Source organism: Bos javanicus, chromosome 3 (assembly GCF_032452875.1).
Source record: "Bos javanicus breed banteng chromosome 3, ARS-OSU_banteng_1.0, whole genome shotgun sequence".
Classification (NCBI taxonomy): domain Eukaryota; kingdom Metazoa; phylum Chordata; class Mammalia; order Artiodactyla; family Bovidae; genus Bos; species Bos javanicus.
The window spans coordinates 20,485,207-20,502,110 of NC_083870.1; the positions used below are offsets into that span (position 1 = coordinate 20,485,207).

A 16,904-nucleotide genomic window follows, 5' to 3' on the forward strand; every position below is an offset into this window, starting at 1 on the left:
CAGAAAATAAATAGAGGAAGTATGACATAAAAGGAACTGAGTAACTTTGGTGGTGTGGGGGGTAGGGGGATAGTTTTCCTTCAACTCCACAGCTATAATTGCTTTTTACAAACAGCTTTAACTCCCAATTCTAACTCAAAATCCCCTCTAACCTACCTAACATTGCTATCCAGGCTTCTTTTAAACTTCTTTCTTATTCGCTTGTCATTACAGATGAAAGCTTCATTAGCGACACTGTACTGTATGTTTCCTACACTAGCCTGTTCAAAGCGCACCTACTTTTAAGTGTAACCTTCATTTCTTGGGCAGTATCTCCAGCTCATTTCCTCTCATTCAAGTAAGAACAATACCCGTCCCTATCTCCCGGCATCCTCTATCCTGTGATTTCTTTGTATTTGTTCTTTAGTTTCTAACAGGATCTTCCCCCTCTGCAGGTCTTCAAGAAGAGGTAGGAGTGCTACCACTCTGCCCCATAAAATAACGAAAAGAAACAGCGACCAAGGCCGAACCGAACCGAACCAAGGAACCTGGGCCGGGCCCAGCCCACTGCTTTAACCGGCAGGAGCCACTCCCAGGTCCGAGGTCCAGGGCAAGGAAACCTGGACTACAACTCCCAGCAGGTCGTGAAGCCACGCCCCACCCCCACAGCTCCGCCCCTACGGATTCTCCCTCCATTGGCCTCCAGGGGGTGGGGATTAGATGGGAGGTGGCCATGAGGCTGCAAAGGGGTTTGTTCCCTCCTCGGCTTCCGTAGAGGAAGTCGCGCGGACTTGTGTCTGGGGTTTCGGTATCCCCGCCTTCCTGGGGGTCCGGGGGTGACATTGCACCGCGCCCCTCACGGGGTCGCGTCGCTACCCCACCCGGACACCCTAGCTGGCGTGCTCCTCCCCTTCCCCTCTCTTGGCCGGGTCTCCACCCCGCCCCCAGCTGCCCAGCCATGGGGGCCGCAGTGTTTTTTGGATGCACTTTCGTCGCTTTCGGCCCGGCCTTTGCGCTTTTCTTGATCACTGTGGCTGGAGACCCGCTTCGCGTCATTATCTTGGTCGCCGGGTAAGTTAGGGGGTTGGGGAGACGCGGAAGGACGCCGAAGAGTGAGATCCGAAAGGAGCTTGAGGACCTGGGGCGAGCCTGGGAACCTGAGTCTTGCTCCTGCTCAGTGGTGTCCGATTCTTTTGCGACCCTATGGACTGTAGCCCGCCAGGCTCTTCTGTTCATGAGATTTTTCCAGGCGAGAATACTGGAGTGGGTTGCCGTACTGAAGATACTACTTCAGGGATCTTCCCTACGCAGGGATGGAAACCGCGTCTCCTGAGTCTGCTGCATTAGCAGGCGGATTCTTTACCACTGAGCCACCTGGGACGCTCCAAGGGAAGCCTTAGTAGGGGGAGACAAGTTGGAGGTGAAGATTGGGAAGGGATCTGATTGATTTGCCCTTTCCCGCAGTTGGTTTCCGCCTTGCAGGGATCGCACAGATTCCTCCTATACTCCTCCTGGCGACGTCAGAGGAGGCCCAGGGCCAAGACTAGTGAAGGGGCTGTGCTGACCTCACCCGTCCCTACGGGAGTATCCAGGAATGGATACCTCGCCCTCTTGTGCTCCTACACTCTGGCTTTCATAGCTCTGCAGACCCTTTAATCAGATTTCTAAGCCTTCCCCTGCATTCAGATCCCTACAAACTCCCTTGGTGGAGACACCTATCCTATCTCCTCCTTGTCTCCCTGGCCATCCGGAAGTCTAAGTTCCGCTTTTTATGCTGCAGCCTTGATTGGTTTCCCTCTTTGATTTCTCAGGATGCCCTCTACCCTTGCTTGTCTGATTGCCCTTGTCTTTCCTTAGGGCATTTTTCTGGCTGGTCTCCCTGCTCCTGGCCTCTGTGGTCTGGTTCATCTTGGTCCATGTGACCGATCGGTCAGATGCCCGGCTCCAGTATGGCCTTCTGATATTTGGTGCTGCAGTCTCCGTCCTTCTACAGGAGGTGTTCCGCTTTGCCTACTACAAGCTGCTTAAGTAAGAAGATGGGATGGTCTGAAGGGGAGAAGGGCAGAGGACTGAACTATAAATGGGGCAACCCTGGGTGGTGGTTTGGACGAGGAAGCACTAAGGGAAGACATTAGAGGGAAAGGAGATTCCTGCCCTCCCTCATGTTTCCCCTGTCCCACCCACCCCACCACACCCCAGGAAGGCAGATGAAGGGTTAGCATCGCTGAGTGAGGACGGAAGATCACCCATCTCCATCCGCCAGATGGCCTATGGTGAGCCAAGGGAGAAGGACTGGAGGAGGGAGTTGGACACTCGTCTCTCCCAGGGAAGCCTCTAAACATCCACATGTCCTAAGTGGCTTCTTGTTTTTCTTCACACCTGACTTCCAAGGATAGGTTGCCTGGAGGGAGAGAAGGTGGGGGGGAACTTGTGCCTGAGAATGGGGAGGGATCACTGGCAGTCAGGCTGTAGTGATCTCTGGCATTGATGAGACCCTCCCTCCCCCCAGTTTCTGGTCTTTCCTTCGGTATCATCAGTGGTGTCTTCTCTGTTATCAATATTTTGGCTGATGCACTTGGGCCAGGTGTGGTTGGGATCCACGGAGACTCACCCTATTACTTCTTGACTTCAGGTAAGGTCCACTTTCTTTTCTTGCCGTCCTGCCCCATCCATCCCTTAGCCCTGACCTGATTTACTGGCCCTCCCTGGAAGACTTCTTTGGCTCAGCATCTCAGGAGGCTGGGAGAAGACGAGGGATGTATCTCATCCCCATCTCCCCCCTGCAGCCTTTCTGACAGCAGCCATTATCCTGCTCCATACCTTTTGGGGAGTTGTGTTCTTTGATGCCTGTGAGAGGAGACGGTACTGGGCTTTGGGCCTGGTGGTTGGGAGTCACCTACTGACATCAGGACTGGTGAGTTGGGGACAGGGGCCTGAGTTAGAGAGAAAAGAACTTAATGGTGAGTGGGATGGAGGGGAAATACATCCTCACTTCTTAACATTTAAAAATCTGTCTTGAGAGGAGGCAGAAAGGTGAGTCTTGAGACATCTCTCAGCTCAGCATCAATTGTATATCCTGCTCTGGGGATTCTCTGGGGAGGACTTTGAATGAATTAATCAAACCATAATGCAGATGGCCTGAGGTGAGCAGGAATAGCAGAAATCTTTGGGAGAGTTGAACATCACAAGATACTTACTGGTGCTCTGAAGGACTGGGGGATTTGAGGGAGATCTCTAGGGAGATTTGGGTCAAAGGCACAATGGGAATATAGGGATTAGAGGGAGAATCTAACTTCTTTTCTATTCTTCCCCCATCACCAGACATTCCTGAACCCCTGGTATGAGGCCAGCCTGCTGCCCATCTATGCAGTCACTATTTCCATGGGGCTCTGGGCCTTCATCACAGCTGGAGGGTCCTTCCGAAGTATCCAGCGCAGTCTCTCGTGTAAGGACTGACTACCTGGACCGATCGCCTGACAGATCCCACCTGCCTGCCCACTGCCCATGACTGAGCCCAACCCCAGCCCGGTCCATTGCCCAGCATTCTCTGTCTCCTCGTCGGTCTGTTCCACCACCTTCAGGGTCTTGCTTTGTCCACTCGTGTGTGACCTTTAGTCTCTAGGCTTTACCAGGAGCAGTCTGGGTTCAGCCAGTCAGTGACTGGCGGGTTTGAATCTGCACTTGTCCCCACCATCTGGGGACTCCCCTTTCCCCGTGTTGTCCAGGACTCCCCATGTGTCAGTGCTCTGCCCTCACCCTGCCCAAGACTCACCCCCCTTCCCCTCTGCAGGCCGACGGCAGGAGGACAGTCGGGTGATGGTGTATTCTGCCCTGCGCATCCCACCCGAGGACTGAGGGAACCTTGGGGGGGACCCCTGGGCCTGGGGTGCCCTCCTGATCTCCTCGCCCTGTATTTCTCCATCTCCAGTTCTGGACAGTGCAGGTGGCCAAGAAAAGGGACCTAGTTTAGCCATTGCCGTGGAGATGAAGTCAATGGAGGTTCAAGGGTAGACGAGCTCTGAGTTTCCCAGTACCCCCTCCCCAGACTGGACATCTTGGTCTTTTTCTCAGGTCTGAGGGGAACTATTTTTGGTGTGATAAAGACCCCAAATTGCCTTTTTTTTTTTTTGAGTGGGGGGAGGGAGGAGGTATGTTGGAATTCTTCTCCTAACCTCCTGGGACTGTATTTTCCCTCCTCAACTTGCTCCTTATGACTGGGCTTATAACTGTCCAGCTTTCCCCTTGGTCCCAGACTTTGGGGGAAAGGAAGGAAGTGCATGTTTGGGAACTGGTATTACTGGAACTAATGTTTTAACCTCCTTGACCACCAGCATCCCTCCTCTCCCCAAGGTGAAGTGGAGGGTGCTGCGGGGAGCTGGCCCACTCCAGAGTTGCAGTGCTCCTGGAGGAGTCAGCCTACCATGACATCACAGGGAAGGAGGGCAGATTTTTTTCTAGTTTTTAATTGGGGTGTGTGGGGGGCGGGGAGGTTTTCTATAAACTGTATCATTTTCTGCTGAGGGTGGTGTATTCCATCCTTTTAATCGAGGTGTTTGTGATTTTGACTAATAAAAAGGACTTTATAATTGTGGGGGAACTTGGCTTTAAAAGGAGGGGAAAACATGTTAATGAGGTTTCTGCCTTCTCATGGCTCTTTTCCACCTCCTTTCTAACCTGGCAATTTCTGGTTCCCTCCAAGGATAGCTTCGATGCAAGGGCAGGGAGTCTGAACTCATGTCAGAAACTCTGGGTTAAGCATCTTCCAGAAGTGGATCTCCCCTCCTCCAGGATTGGAGTAAAAGGAGTTACTCACCCACGCTTCCGTTTGCCCACCTCTGCCATCTGAGGCATTAAGGAACACTCCCATTCTCAAGAGCTCCAGGAGTAAAACCAGACGTGGGGTCAGCAGCTTTAATTTCCAAATATATTGAGCAAAAAAAAGAACAAAACACCAAAATAAACAGCAGCAACCCTTTTTCCTAAGGGGAGATCTTACAGCTATATCTAGGGACAGGGTTATAAAGATGAGGGGACAGGGGACTATGGGCCACATCCTCCTACAACTACACACAGTTGAGCCTCTGCATTGTCACCTTAGGACTGTCCTGATCTCCTCCATGTTCTGAGAGGCTGAAGGTTCTGTTTTTCTTCCTTGAATGAAAGCCTGTCCCTACCTCTGTGTAGGGACTGTCTGGAGGAAAGAGGGGTGTTGGCCTACTCCTACAGTATTTCCTGGCCAGTCCCGGCGCCTCACTTGACAAGCACCCTGACAGCCAAGCAAGTGGAAGGCATCTGAAGTGTCCAGGAAGGAGTCTATGCCTCGGTGGCTCGTGCTGAGGTGAAGACCACACTTTTCCGGTTTCTTAGTCTCTTCCTCCTGGAAGGGAGAATGGTTCGTGGAAATGCCTAGTGTCCAATGTGAAACAGATTAGAGGTGGACTAGGAGCATGCTTTTTGGGACAAAAGAAAGGACTGGAAGATTGGAGAGTAGGACCTCACCGGATCTTTCTAGCGATGAAATAAACAGCCAGCAGAAGGCAGAGACAGCCAACCAGGATTCCTACTCCCAAACTCAGCATTTCACCTGGGAGAGAGATGGAGGGTGTCTGCCTAGGACTGACATAGATAGTGAGCCTTTCCCTAACTTGCTGAGGAGCACCATACCCTGTACCCCATACCTCGATACCTGGGAAAGACTGTCTTACCTGTGGTATACGAGGGTCCCACTGCAAGGGAAGAAAACCTGGGTCAGCGAAACCAGATCCCCACCCAGCTAGAAGCTGCCCTGTGCCAGTCCTGAGGGCTGGGTACGTTGGGGCATGGTGGGTCTCAGTCCAAGCAAGGCCTGGGAATCCCTTCCCCCTGTAGCTTTTTCCTTCTTAAGGGCATCCTAGTTCCTGCCATTGAATCCCCCAGTTTCCTGTCCCTTTTTCCAAGCCCTGTACAGTCACCTTGGATGAAAGAAGCAAAGACCATCCGCTGATTGAGAGGCTGGGGGGCTCGGTAGTTCTGTACCAGTGGCTCAGAGGGCTCCTCCTCTGTGGAGAACAATGTCTCCCGAAGCTTTTCCAGCTGAGGAGCAGAAGCGTTGGACTCAGGGACGAGTGGCCCTTGCTTTGGGGAGTGGGGAAGGGTTTGAGGTTATAACTCCACTGCCTCACCTCTCCACTGCTCACCTGTTCCGTGGAAATCTGGGCCCTTCGATGGAAGACAGTCCAGAGCACACTCTGGTAGCAGGGCGGAGTGGTGAGCGAGCCATTGTAACGGAAGTACTGTGCCAGCAGCGGCGGGAGCAGCCCTCTCACGTTGAAGGGAGGCATGGAGGTCTTCTGATCTGGGCAAGGACAGATTCAGGCTCATCTCCCTCACTGCACCCTCGCTTACCTAGACAGGGCTCCTAGAAGCAAACACCTTGGTCCCTAACTCAGTGCCTCATCCCAGGCCTCTCAGGCCTTGAGAAATTTCCCTGAAGTCTAATGTGACTTTGTCTTCAGATAGATTTTTAGGGCTCACCTTTATACTTGATTTCATGCAAGTGACTCAGAATGTGTTCATAAGCTGGATTCTTAGTCTCACCCACCTGGATGGGGAAGAAATGGGGGAGAGTGTTCAGGATGAGTCCATGTTAGAAGTCAGACATTTGTGTGTAGGATACATGGTGTAAATGGGTTGCTGACTTGTCTTGGGAGGATGACCAGCAACAGACATGGACAGAATAGGACTGAGGGATGCAGAGGGAGTGGAGGGGGGCCTTGGAGGGATCGGGGGCCACTGACCTCAATGAGGATGCCCAAGACAGCCAGGCCCTGAGGCCTCTGAGCAGCCTCACTCAGGCTTTCGTAGGACTCAGAATCGTAATGTACAATGTGGAGCTAAGGGAGAGGACAGGGAATTGAATCATTTGATGTTTTCTCCACTACCCAGTCCCAAAGGCTTTGATCCTAGCCGCTGCCACCACCACCACCACCACCTCTTGCATGCAGTAAATCTGCCCCACAAAGCTTGCCCTTTCACCCCAACCATGTTCTCAGTTTCCAGATCCCTGGGACCGACAGTGCCTATCACTACATCCTAATCCAGGCCTTGCTCCTGGTACCTCTGCAGCTGTGGCTTTGCCGTTGATCAGGTGCTCTGACCCCCAGGGGGTTCCTTTCTGACCCCAGTGCAGGTGGAGCTGGGCAGCTACGTATTTTCGGGGAAGTCCTTCCAGATACAGGGTAGAGGGCAGAGAGAGTTGTACTATGAGGGAAGGAGAGCAAGTAGTTAGGGTTGGAGTAATCTGGATGCATTCCTACCCTCCCCCGCAGTTGCCACCACTTCTTGGGAAACTTGGCCAGCCTTTTCTCTTTCTCTGCACAGCACCCAGTTTTTTCCATGTTGTTCAGTGGCTAACTCCTGTCCAGCTCTTTGAGACCCCATGAACTGCAGCACTCCAGGCTTCCCTGTCCTTCACTATCTCCTGCTCAAATGCATGTCCATTGAGTCAGTGATGCCATTCAACCATATCATCCTCTGTTCTTCCCATAGGACACTGCTTTTCTATTTTTTGGTGGCACCCTGGGGCATTGGCATGCAGGATCTTAGTCCCCCAACTAGGAATTGAACCCGTGCCCCCTGCAGTGGGAGCATGGAGTCTTAACCACTGGACCACTGGCTGAAAGTCCCAGCCACTGCTTCTCTAGTGAAGATCAAGGCAGTACTATGATGCTCACCCACCCCTCGACCACCTTTGGCTACAGGAACCTCATCCCCATTCTCTTGTCTCCAAATTTATAGATAAAACCTCCTGAGAATTTAGAAGTTAGGAGAATGCTTCTTCACCTCTGACTCCTAAGATTGGAACTGAAGCTTAATCTCCTTGGAGGCCAGGTCTTTTTACCTGTGTGGCCATTATTGTGCAGGTTCAAAGGCTCAGTGCCAGGCTGTTCATATCCATGGGGCTGCAGAGGTAGCAAGTCAGGGTCAAAAGTCACACTGTCTGTCTGGATATTGATGGGGGACTGGGCATTGCTTCCACATTCAGGGTAAGAGGCGGGCCAGTGGTCTTGACCATGTGGACCTGGTGGGGTTATCACAGACATTTGTCTTGCCCTCTAGCCCCAACCACCCTTCAGCAACCCTCCACCAAGCTATTTACCTACGTGGAGGCGGACATGCACTTCTCTCTACCCCATATGAAGCCCTTAGTTATGCAGGGCTGGGTGAGGGGGGAGTCCCTGCTGGATTCGATGCGGCAGTTCCTTCCCATCCTTCCCATCGCCTATCCAGGGGCAGTAATGATTCCCCTGCTCTCCTGATGAATGGGGAGCAGTTGCCTTTACTTACTGGTTCTCTTGTTGGAGGATACAAGAGCTAATGAGAGGAAGAGAAGATGGGTAGAAAGTCCGCAGAGCCAGAGAGGTGGATTTGAGTGGGAGCAGGAAAGCTGGGAAAATTATTCTAGAGAGGTAGGGTCTCTGGGGAACCCCTATTAAGCGGCCTTAAGATTCAGACCTGCTGACTTCCCATCATTGACTCCTTGCTCTCACACTGGACCTTGCATTGACTCAGGGACTCGTTAAGTTGAAAGGAATCTGGTTGCACCTCTGCCAGGGTCACACACTGTCCTGCTGGCCTCTCCCTCACCCCTGACCTCAGGTTCTGTCCCGGTTCCAGATTCAGGTTGGGGTAGGATCGATCAGGATAGAATGAGCAAGGAGGAGAAGGGGCAGCTAAGCTCATGGCACCTTCCCCCACCCACTTCCCTCTCCACTCCGGCTCCCTCACTCCCACAGAGATTGACTGAGGACATAACTGGCTTTTCTGCTGAATCAGGGGGTGTGGGATTTGATGGTTAGAACAGGATCTAAGAATCAATCTGAGCGAAAGATGGGGCACAGGGAGTTGGGGAATGGAGGAGCTAGGATGAAAAGCTAACGGAAACCTCCCCACCCACGTGGCATAAGTCTTCCCGCCAGGTGAAGAAGTCCCAGTGAGGAAAGGGCGTTGGTAGGCCTGGGTTCTGCTCTCACCCTCGTACGTCCAGTGTTGACCTGCAAGGCAGAGTAACTTTGAGTTACAGCCAGCACAGCCCCAGGCAGGGAGCTCCTCCACTTCCCCCCTTCCCGTTCTCCTCCCTCCTTCCAGCCCTTCCCAAAGGAAGCCCTGAAATTGGACACCGCAGTGGAAAGGTCGGGGGTCTATTTAAAATCAGCCAGGCTGTGCTTGTGTTCCCTGAGTAAAGGGGGAGGAGAATTGAAAAGAGATAAAGCCAGGAGACTAAAATTAACCTGGATCCAAATGTGCAAAATGCCCAACCCTCACTTTTCTCTAGCCTGTGCCAAGCCAGTCTAACACTTGGGCTGAGGTGAGGGTGTAGGCAGAGGGTTTGGAGGAAGGGGACTGGAACAAGGGGAGGGGCAAGAAGTTCAGAGTCGGGGGCCATCTTGCTGAGAGGAGAGGGTGAGTATTCCTTTGCTTTGAAGCTTTGTACGAACCCAGGCACTGAGCTTTGTAAATGTACGAACCCAGGCACTGAGCTGTAAATGAACAAACCCAGGCACTGAGCTGTAAATGAACATTTGCGTTTCTCCTTCTTGTCCCAATAATTCTAAAGGAAGTTTTCCCCATCACCAGGAACCTCTGCTCCCGAGGTTCCCAGATGACTAGGAGAGGTGGGAGTCAGGCAGGGTCTACTCTACGTGGAGCGTGGTGGGTGGGCACAGGCAGCCAGGCTGGCAGGGACAGGATGAAAGTAAAGCATTGTGTGTGGAAATGAGAGCTGCCAGCTGGGTCACATGCCAGGCTCTCATGCAGTCCTGTCTTCTGGATGGAAGGTCTGGGGTCTGCTGGTCCAGCCCTCACCCAGGACCAAACTGCTTCAAGGGGAAAAGGAGGCCTTCCTGCAGGTTGTCTCTGTATTTTTCAAATTGCTAGAAACTTGGGAGTAAAATTCTAAATCTCCACCCCCTGCCCCCTGCCTCCAGCGACCTCTGCTCTCTTATTAACTTAAATAAATCCCTTAGACTGCTAAGATATCCTTGATCTCATCACTGGGCTCTTGGACTGGCTCATCCCTCAGTTCACACAATTCTGAAAAGCAACCCAGAGGAAGGCTGGAGGCAGCCCTGCACTCACCAGCTCAGTGGGACACCTCAACAACTCAAGTCCCCTGGTTCTGGGCAGGCTAACAGCCTTGCCCTTTCCCTCCCACCAAATTCTCAACACACTGGTCTCACTTCTCTTCCTCCTCTTTCCTGATTTTTTCCTTTCTCCTAGGGTGGAATTTGCAGCTCTCCTTGGCAGCCCCTCTGCCCAGTCATCTTCTTTGCATTTTCCTCCTGCCCTCTAGACACCTCCCAAGCCCGTTCTTCCAACACATCTTAATTCCACTGCTGGATACTGCACCAGACACAGGGATCACAGAAATGAGTGGTAGGGGTCCTGGGGACATTCCCGGAACACCTCAGCCATTCCCCTGAGAGACCCTCTTCCTCTCCTAGGAACTCCTGAAGGTCCTTTGTAAATCGTAAGGGACTAACAATATGGACTATTATTGCTACTGCTTTCAGGAAAAACCAGGAAATTGGTCACCCCATGGAACGGAGACCACTCTAGTACTCTTGCCTGGAGAATTCCATGGACAGAGGAGCCTGGTGGGCTACAGTCCATAGGGTCGCAAAGAGTCAGACACGACTGAAGTAACTTAGCACACACGCACCTAGAAAGGAGAGGGGACTTTGGCCACGAGGTTCGTAGTCAGGGATCGGGGTCTGAGTTTGGCAGGAAGTGTAGGAATATTCTCCTGACCACCCCCTCCATGAGTCCTCTATCCTTTCACTCCAGGCCTCTTTGGCTCCCTAATTGGATGAGTTTGTAAATAAAGAAGGCCAGGAGGGTAGCCAGGGACTAGGGCAGTGGGGAAAGAGCTCTGAAGAGACTTTGTAGTCTGCAAATCGATTCTGCGGGAGGCGTGTGTACATATTCTGCCCCAGGTCAGTTTGCCCCCATCCCCACCCACAACAAAGCTGGAAAATCAAAGGGCAAAGAAGGACAGTGGTCTCCTCCCGAGTCCTCTCTCTTTCCCTCCATCTCTGAGCCTGAGCCTATTATTCTAGCCCCCAGGCTTCCTTTCCTCCATTAAACATGCAAGGCAACATGTGTACATCAGCACAGACAGACACACAGACACCCAGATGTACCTACCCCCGTTGGCAGTCAGGATCCAAATCACCTCTAGCAGGAGGGTGAAGAACAACATGGTGTGCCCGGAAGGAGTGCAAGGTACTGGGGGTCTGGGGACTAGAGGACTAGGGCAGGGAGAGAGAGCGGGGAGGGAGAGAGAGAGGGTTGGGGCGGGGGACAGGAGTTTCCTGGAGTTGAGTGTATTTGTCTTTCTCTCTTGCTGTCTTTGTGTCTCTGCGGGCTTCCAGGGGATTTGGTTTTCAGTGGGGGTACCGTGAGTTTCTGGTCCCAGGATAAATCTCTCGCTGCTTCTCTTTCTGCCCTCTCTCTTTTTACCTCTCTTTGCAGTCTTCACTTGCTGGCCAGCTACTTCCAATTGCCTCCTGCTTTTAAGGTGGCTCTGGACGGGTGTACGTGGGGAGGGGGGGGGGCTGCCCGGGTTGCTGGCGAACAGCTCCTTAAATAGCCGATTAAGCATGCAGGATGGCCCTGCTCAGAGTAGAGCGCGGCTGTGAAAACGGGAGTCCTGGCCCTGGCTCAGGAACCCAGCTGGGGTGAGCTCTTCCTTCCTCTGCTATCCACACAGACACTGTGGAGAAAGGTGTCCCTGGGAACGGGCAGGAGCAGGAACGGAGGTTTTGGGGGTCCGATCCTTTGGGGTCCCATCCAGTCCCCCTCCGAGGGACTTTGGCTTCTCCTCTGAGGGGCCACTCCCTGGGTGTGGGACAGATAGTGGGAGGACCCGTGCCCAAATCCCTGCAGAATGTGAGGTGCCCTGGAATAGGAAGAGTGCAGAGTTAAAGGGACTTGGGGGACTCAGGGTGCAGCTGGAGGGTAGGAAGTCAAGGACTAAAATCTTGGTTGTGGAAAGTGAGGAAGAGAAGTGAGGCGGGCGAGGAGAGCTCGTTTGGAGCGCTCTTTCTCCTGCGCCTGTCACCACCCCCTTCCCACGGTGAGGCTGGGTCCACGTGCCTTTGTGGCCTGGGTGGGGGGTGGTTTTGTTTGCTAGATAAAGCTCATTTGTGTGCCCAGCGGGGGGAGGGGCTGCAGCAGCACCATGAAGAGACAGCGGCTGCAACTGCCAGACCCAGCCACCTCCCTCCCCTGGGAGCCCAGATCTAGGGCGGCTTTTGTCACTGAAGAGGACACAGACCCTGGGCACGGTGGCCAGGGCAGGAGGAAAGGCGGGGAGACCTTAGAAACAATCACTACCACCATCAAAAAAAAAAAAAAAAAGGTGGACTCCAGGCTAAGAGAGGGGAGGGAGCAGAGAGAGGCCATGTGATCACATTGGAGTGGGAGAGGGGCCCAGGGTCTTCCCACCCGCCCAATCAAAGGCTGGGGCAGGACTTTGGGGACTGAGTGAGAACTGCCACCGGAGAGCTGGGCAAGTGGAGCAGAGAGGCCGTTGAATCTCAGGAATGCAGGCTGGTGCTTGTTCCCCCATGGGACTGGAAATCCTGATTGGAATGTACATCCTAAATCCCTCATTATGAACTGTGAGACTCAAAGATAACCTCAGGCCAAACACTGGCCCCAGTTCTCCCTTCCCTCACCAGAGTCTCAGACTGGAGGAGGCACCCATGTGAGGTCCTTCTGCCCTCCTTGTTCCTGCTCAGTGGCAATATAGTCAAAACAAAGGGAGCAGACGCTAAATAAGGGGGAAGGATAAAAGCCAAGTGAACAGAAATAATGCATATGCTAGATCATCAGCCCCTGCTGAAACAGGAGCCTGGGTGCTTTTCCGTCCACTGTGATTGATTGCAAAGCAAAGCCATTTTGCAGATGCCATATCCTTTTTAATTCTTTCATCACCCTTCAAGTTATTTTTCCCTTCCAGAAAAATTTTGTTTTGAGGTTCCCCCTAAACCCCTCTCATCCCATCTAAGAAGAAGAAAAGGCTTAAAGTGTAAATTAGACTTCCTGGGAATCAGGACCGTTAACACAGAGGAACAGAAAAAAGCAAGCAAGCAGAGACCTCTTTTGCAAGGTAGGAAAGAAGAGGCCTGGACAGAATGACCTCTGCCGGGACAGAGTTCCCTGGAGTGTCCGGGGCTGCGATGCAGCCTCCCGAGATAGATAATGTGTCTTATCAGGCGCCACCTCCTGGTTGTCCATGAATTTTTAAACTTTTTTAAAGTTCCAGTTCAAAATGTCTTGCATGTGATTCCTTCTCAGAAGTGTTTCACTGCTGGTGGGCTTTGGGATTTTGCCTGTACAAGTGGATACTGTTTCACAGAGATGTCTCAGCCTCAAATCAGCGGCTTCCCACTTGGGAGTGAGCAGCCCCTCCCGGCCCTTGTGTCCCCAATGGACAAAGGCCCTGGTATGTAGGAAAGAGGGGAAAGGCGGCAAACTCCAGGGGCTTGCCTGTATTTATTTATTTTTAAAATTTTTATTGGCAATGTCTTTATTTTTATCTTTGGCTTTACTATGGATATTTCTTTTGTCACCGGGCTGATTTGGAGTAGTGTCAAGAGGACCGTTATATGATAAAAAAACAAACAAAAAACTCTTCCCACCTCACCTCCCCCCACCTTAGGTGCTACTAAAACTCTGGCGGTTTTGTTTCAATTCCTAGGTCTCCTTCTGTAGCCCTTTGCTCACTCTGAGCTTGGTGAAAATCCCGACTGGAAACCAAAATGGCTTTCTGGCGCCATCTCCTGTCCTTCCAAATGCAGTGAAATGTGAACTGGGCAGAGAATCGATGGTATCCAAGTGTGGTGACTTCTGGGTTGGTTTTTCTTAAAAGGTCCTTTTTAAAAAATATTTAAACTGACTAAACATTCTAAATAGTCTAAAATGCCTTACAGTAACTCACTAAGTGCTCTGAATTTGTGTGGTGGGGAAAACGAGAGTTCAGTGAGGGAGGGAGGCAGATCAGAAGGAAAGAGGAATGGTAGACACAGGGAACTTACTCAAACAGTCCAGGTGGTGACTCACTGCCGAGAAGAGAGAATCGATGAGGAGACGGAATTAGATGGATTCAGTTTCCTAAAAGAGCAAGCAACTTTGTGATGTAAGTAACACAGATCCAGAGATAGTCTATTTTAATACTCACATTTATTATCACTCCCTTGTCTTCTAACACACTGATACTGAAGGCTCTTAAACAAACACAGAAGCTTTCAAGAATTAAAGTCAAAGTAATTTAGGGGAGAAGGTGGCCAGAACTCTTTTGGATCATTTCTCGATTTTCCAGTTCACATTGCATGGCAGATGCAGTAGAAGAATCTTATAGACAGAAGACAGTTCCAAGTTTGTGGTCTGAACAATTTTAATTAAAAATTAAAATTTTAATTAAAAAGGAGTAAATTTGTGTCATGCACTGATTCCATGCTCAAAGCACTGCCTGGTACATAAATATTTGCTGATTGAATGAATGCATCTGGTCATTGGAACATTTATTTACTTTCTGCCTTTTCCCAGAATTTTAGGCTAGAAGGGTCCTCAATCATCATTTCAGCTCCCTTGTTATACCCTTTAACGACTGAGTTTTGAGGGATTTATGGATTCTCCCTTGGCTAGGTATATAGCTGCTAAGCTAAACCAGGATAAGGACATAGGCACCGTTGAACTTTCTCCTTTGGGTTCTCAAACATCATTGTGCATCAGAATCACCTGGAAGGCTTGTTAAAATACCAATTTCTGAGCCTCTGCCCCTAAGGCTTCTGATTCTGTAGGTCTGGGGTATGTCCAGAGATTTGCATTTTTTTGATAGGTAAGAGGTCGATTTGCTTCTCAGGTAGCCCTAGTGGCAGAGAATTCACCTACCAATGTAGGAGTCATAAGAGCTACAGGTTTGATCCCTGGATCAGAACGATCCCCAGAGAAGAAAATGGCAACCCACTCCAGTGTTCTTGCCTGGAAAATTCCATGGACAGAGGAGCCTGGTGGGCTGCAGTCATGGGGTCGCAAAGAGTTAGAGATGACTGAGCATGCACATAAACTCAAGTAGTAGATTTATTAATATACTTTGCAAAGACGTTGCAGGAAAATGGGGCACAAGAGCATGGTCATGTCCCAGGTCTTAGTCAAATTCCTGGGGACAGGCTGTCAAGTGAGGGTCCTTGGATTGGCACAGGAAAGAATTCAAGAGCAAGCCATAGTAAAGTGAAAGTAGAGGACACATTCCATAGGCAGAATGTGGGTCCTTCTCAGAAGCTGAGAGTGGCCCAGAGATTTACATTTCTAACAGGTCACCTGGGGACCTGTTAGATGGTACTGGTCTGAGGGTCCACACTTGAGAATCAATGCTGTATATCTACTGAAGGAGCAGAGGTGATAGAGTCTGCCTTTTTCTTTGTTTGTTTTGGCTGCACCACGTGGCTTGCAAGGTCTTAGTTCTCTGGACAGGGATTGAACCTGGGCCATGGCAGTGAAAGCACCGCGTCCTAACCACCGGACCACCAGGGAATTCCCAGGAGTTTGCCATTCTCTGCAGAGATTCTAGCCAACTAGAATTGTTCTTTGCAGTCACTTTTGCAGAGCTTAGCAACAATACCGTCACTAATTTACAAACATACATTGAGTGCTAGGCAACAGGGCAGACTCTAGAAATAAAAAATTAATAAACCACAATCCCGGCCCTCAAGAATTTCACAGTCTCTTTAGGGGATGCAGATACCTTACCCAATTATCAGAATACAGCCATGAGAAGTTCTAAATAGTGGTGAAACAAAGTTTTATGGGAACCAAGAGGGATGGGTAATTAGTAGTGAGACTTTCTTTACCTGATGTCAACAGTCTTGTGATGGTTGCATAGCCTGGGCCTATAGTTATATATAAGAACATAAAAAATGCCACTCCACAGCAGGCAGACCCATGCTTCATTTGCCTCTAAGAGTGACACCCAAGAATGTGTTATGTCAAAGCAGGTTTCTCCTTAATATATTTAAGAAGCTGCCTTCCCTTCAAGGAAGCATATCATGATGCATGCTAAGTCGTTCAGTCATGTCTGACTCTTTGCGACCCCACGGACTGTAGCAGAGGTGATGGAATTCCAGTTGAGCTACTTCAAATCCTAAAAGATGATGCTGTTAAAGTGTTGCACTCAATATGCCAGCAAATTTGGAAAACTCAGCAGTGGCCACAGGACTGGAAAAGGTGTTGTCATTCCAATCCCAAAGAAAAGCAATGCCAAAGAATGCTCAGACCACCGCACAATTGCACTTATCTCACACTCTAGCAAAGTAATGCTCAAAATTCTCCAAGCCAGGCTTCAACAGTACATGAACCACGAAGTTTCAGATCTTCAAGCTGGATTTAGAAAAGGCGGAGGAACTAAAGATCAAATTGCCAACATCTGCTGGATCATGGAAAAAGCAAGAGAGTTCCAGAAGAACATCTACTTCTGCTTTATTGACCATGCCAAAGCCTTTGACTGTGTGGATCACAACAAACTGTGGAAAATTCTGAAGGAGATGGGAATACCAGACCACCTGACCTGCCTCTTAAGAAATCTGTATGCAGGTCAGGAAGCAACAGTTAGAACTGGACATGGAACAATGACTGGTTCTAAATTGGGAAAGGAGTACATCAAGGGTGTATGCTGTCACCCTGCTTATTTAACTTATATGCAGAGTATACCATGAGAAACACTGGGCTGGATGAAGCACAAGCTGGAATCAAGATTGCAGGGAGAAATATCAATAACCTCAGATATGCAGATGACACTGCCCTTATAGCAGAAAGCAAAGAACTAAAGAGCCTCATTGTGAAAGTGAAAGAGGAGAGTGAAAAAGTTGGCTTAAAGCTCAACA

At 50.5% G+C, this 16,904-nt stretch overlaps 2 protein-coding genes across 3 annotated transcripts; one reads left to right on the plus strand and one right to left on the minus strand.

The window, feature by feature from the left end:
- Positions 1 to 701: 701 nt before the first annotated feature.
- Positions 702 to 4,568, plus strand: APH1A (aph-1 homolog A, gamma-secretase subunit). The gene is made up of 7 exons (XM_061407991.1): positions 702 to 1,050; positions 1,837 to 2,007; positions 2,179 to 2,252; positions 2,489 to 2,611; positions 2,766 to 2,893; positions 3,301 to 3,424; positions 3,770 to 4,568. Exons 1-7 carry the CDS (start codon positions 938 to 940, stop codon positions 3,832 to 3,834), a joined length of 798 nt encoding a protein of 265 aa, XP_061263975.1. The 5' UTR covers positions 702 to 937; the 3' UTR covers positions 3,835 to 4,568.
- A 308-nt stretch (positions 4,569 to 4,876) lies between these two features.
- Positions 4,877 to 11,722, minus strand: CA14 (carbonic anhydrase 14). 2 transcript variants are annotated; one of them, XM_061407944.1, is made up of 11 exons: positions 11,164 to 11,722; positions 8,991 to 9,011; positions 7,859 to 8,038; positions 7,076 to 7,218; positions 6,756 to 6,851; positions 6,493 to 6,559; positions 6,156 to 6,313; positions 5,931 to 6,051; positions 5,685 to 5,705; positions 5,479 to 5,563; positions 4,877 to 5,356 (listed from the first exon to the last, which is right to left on the minus strand). In XM_061407944.1, the coding sequence occupies exons 1-11, from the start codon at positions 11,618 to 11,620 to the stop codon at positions 5,293 to 5,295; spliced, it is 1,413 nt and encodes a 470-aa protein (XP_061263928.1). In that variant the 5' UTR covers positions 11,621 to 11,722; the 3' UTR covers positions 4,877 to 5,292. The 2 variants fall into 2 exon arrangements, with proteins under 2 accessions (XP_061263928.1, XP_061263938.1); XM_061407954.1 differs by having other exon boundaries at positions 4,877 to 5,385.
- Between the last annotated feature and the right edge of the window lie 5,182 nt (positions 11,723 to 16,904).

Bases quoted from the DNA above. Each gene is read 5' to 3' on its own strand.
- APH1A (XM_061407991.1), top strand. From the start codon at position 938: ATGGGGGCCGCAGTGTTTTTTGGATGCACTTTCGTCGCTTTCGGCCCG. The intron at 2,008-2,178 runs GTAAGAAGATGG...ACCACACCCCAG, and splicing joins GCCTACTACAAGCTGCTTAA to GAAGGCAGATGAAGGGTTAG. The intron at 2,253-2,488 runs GTGAGCCAAGGG...CCCTCCCCCCAG, and splicing joins CATCCGCCAGATGGCCTATG to TTTCTGGTCTTTCCTTCGGT.
- CA14 (XM_061407944.1), bottom strand. From the start codon at position 11,620: ATGCTTAATCGGCTATTTAAGGAGCTGTTCGCCAGCAACCCGGGCAGC. The intron at 6,052-6,155 runs GTGAGCAGTGGA...TCTGCTCCTCAG, and splicing joins CCCAGATTTCCACGGAACAG to CTGGAAAAGCTTCGGGAGAC. The intron at 5,357-5,478 runs GTGAGGTCCTAC...TCTCCCTTCCAG, and splicing joins TTCATCGCTAGAAAGATCCG to GAGGAAGAGACTAAGAAACC.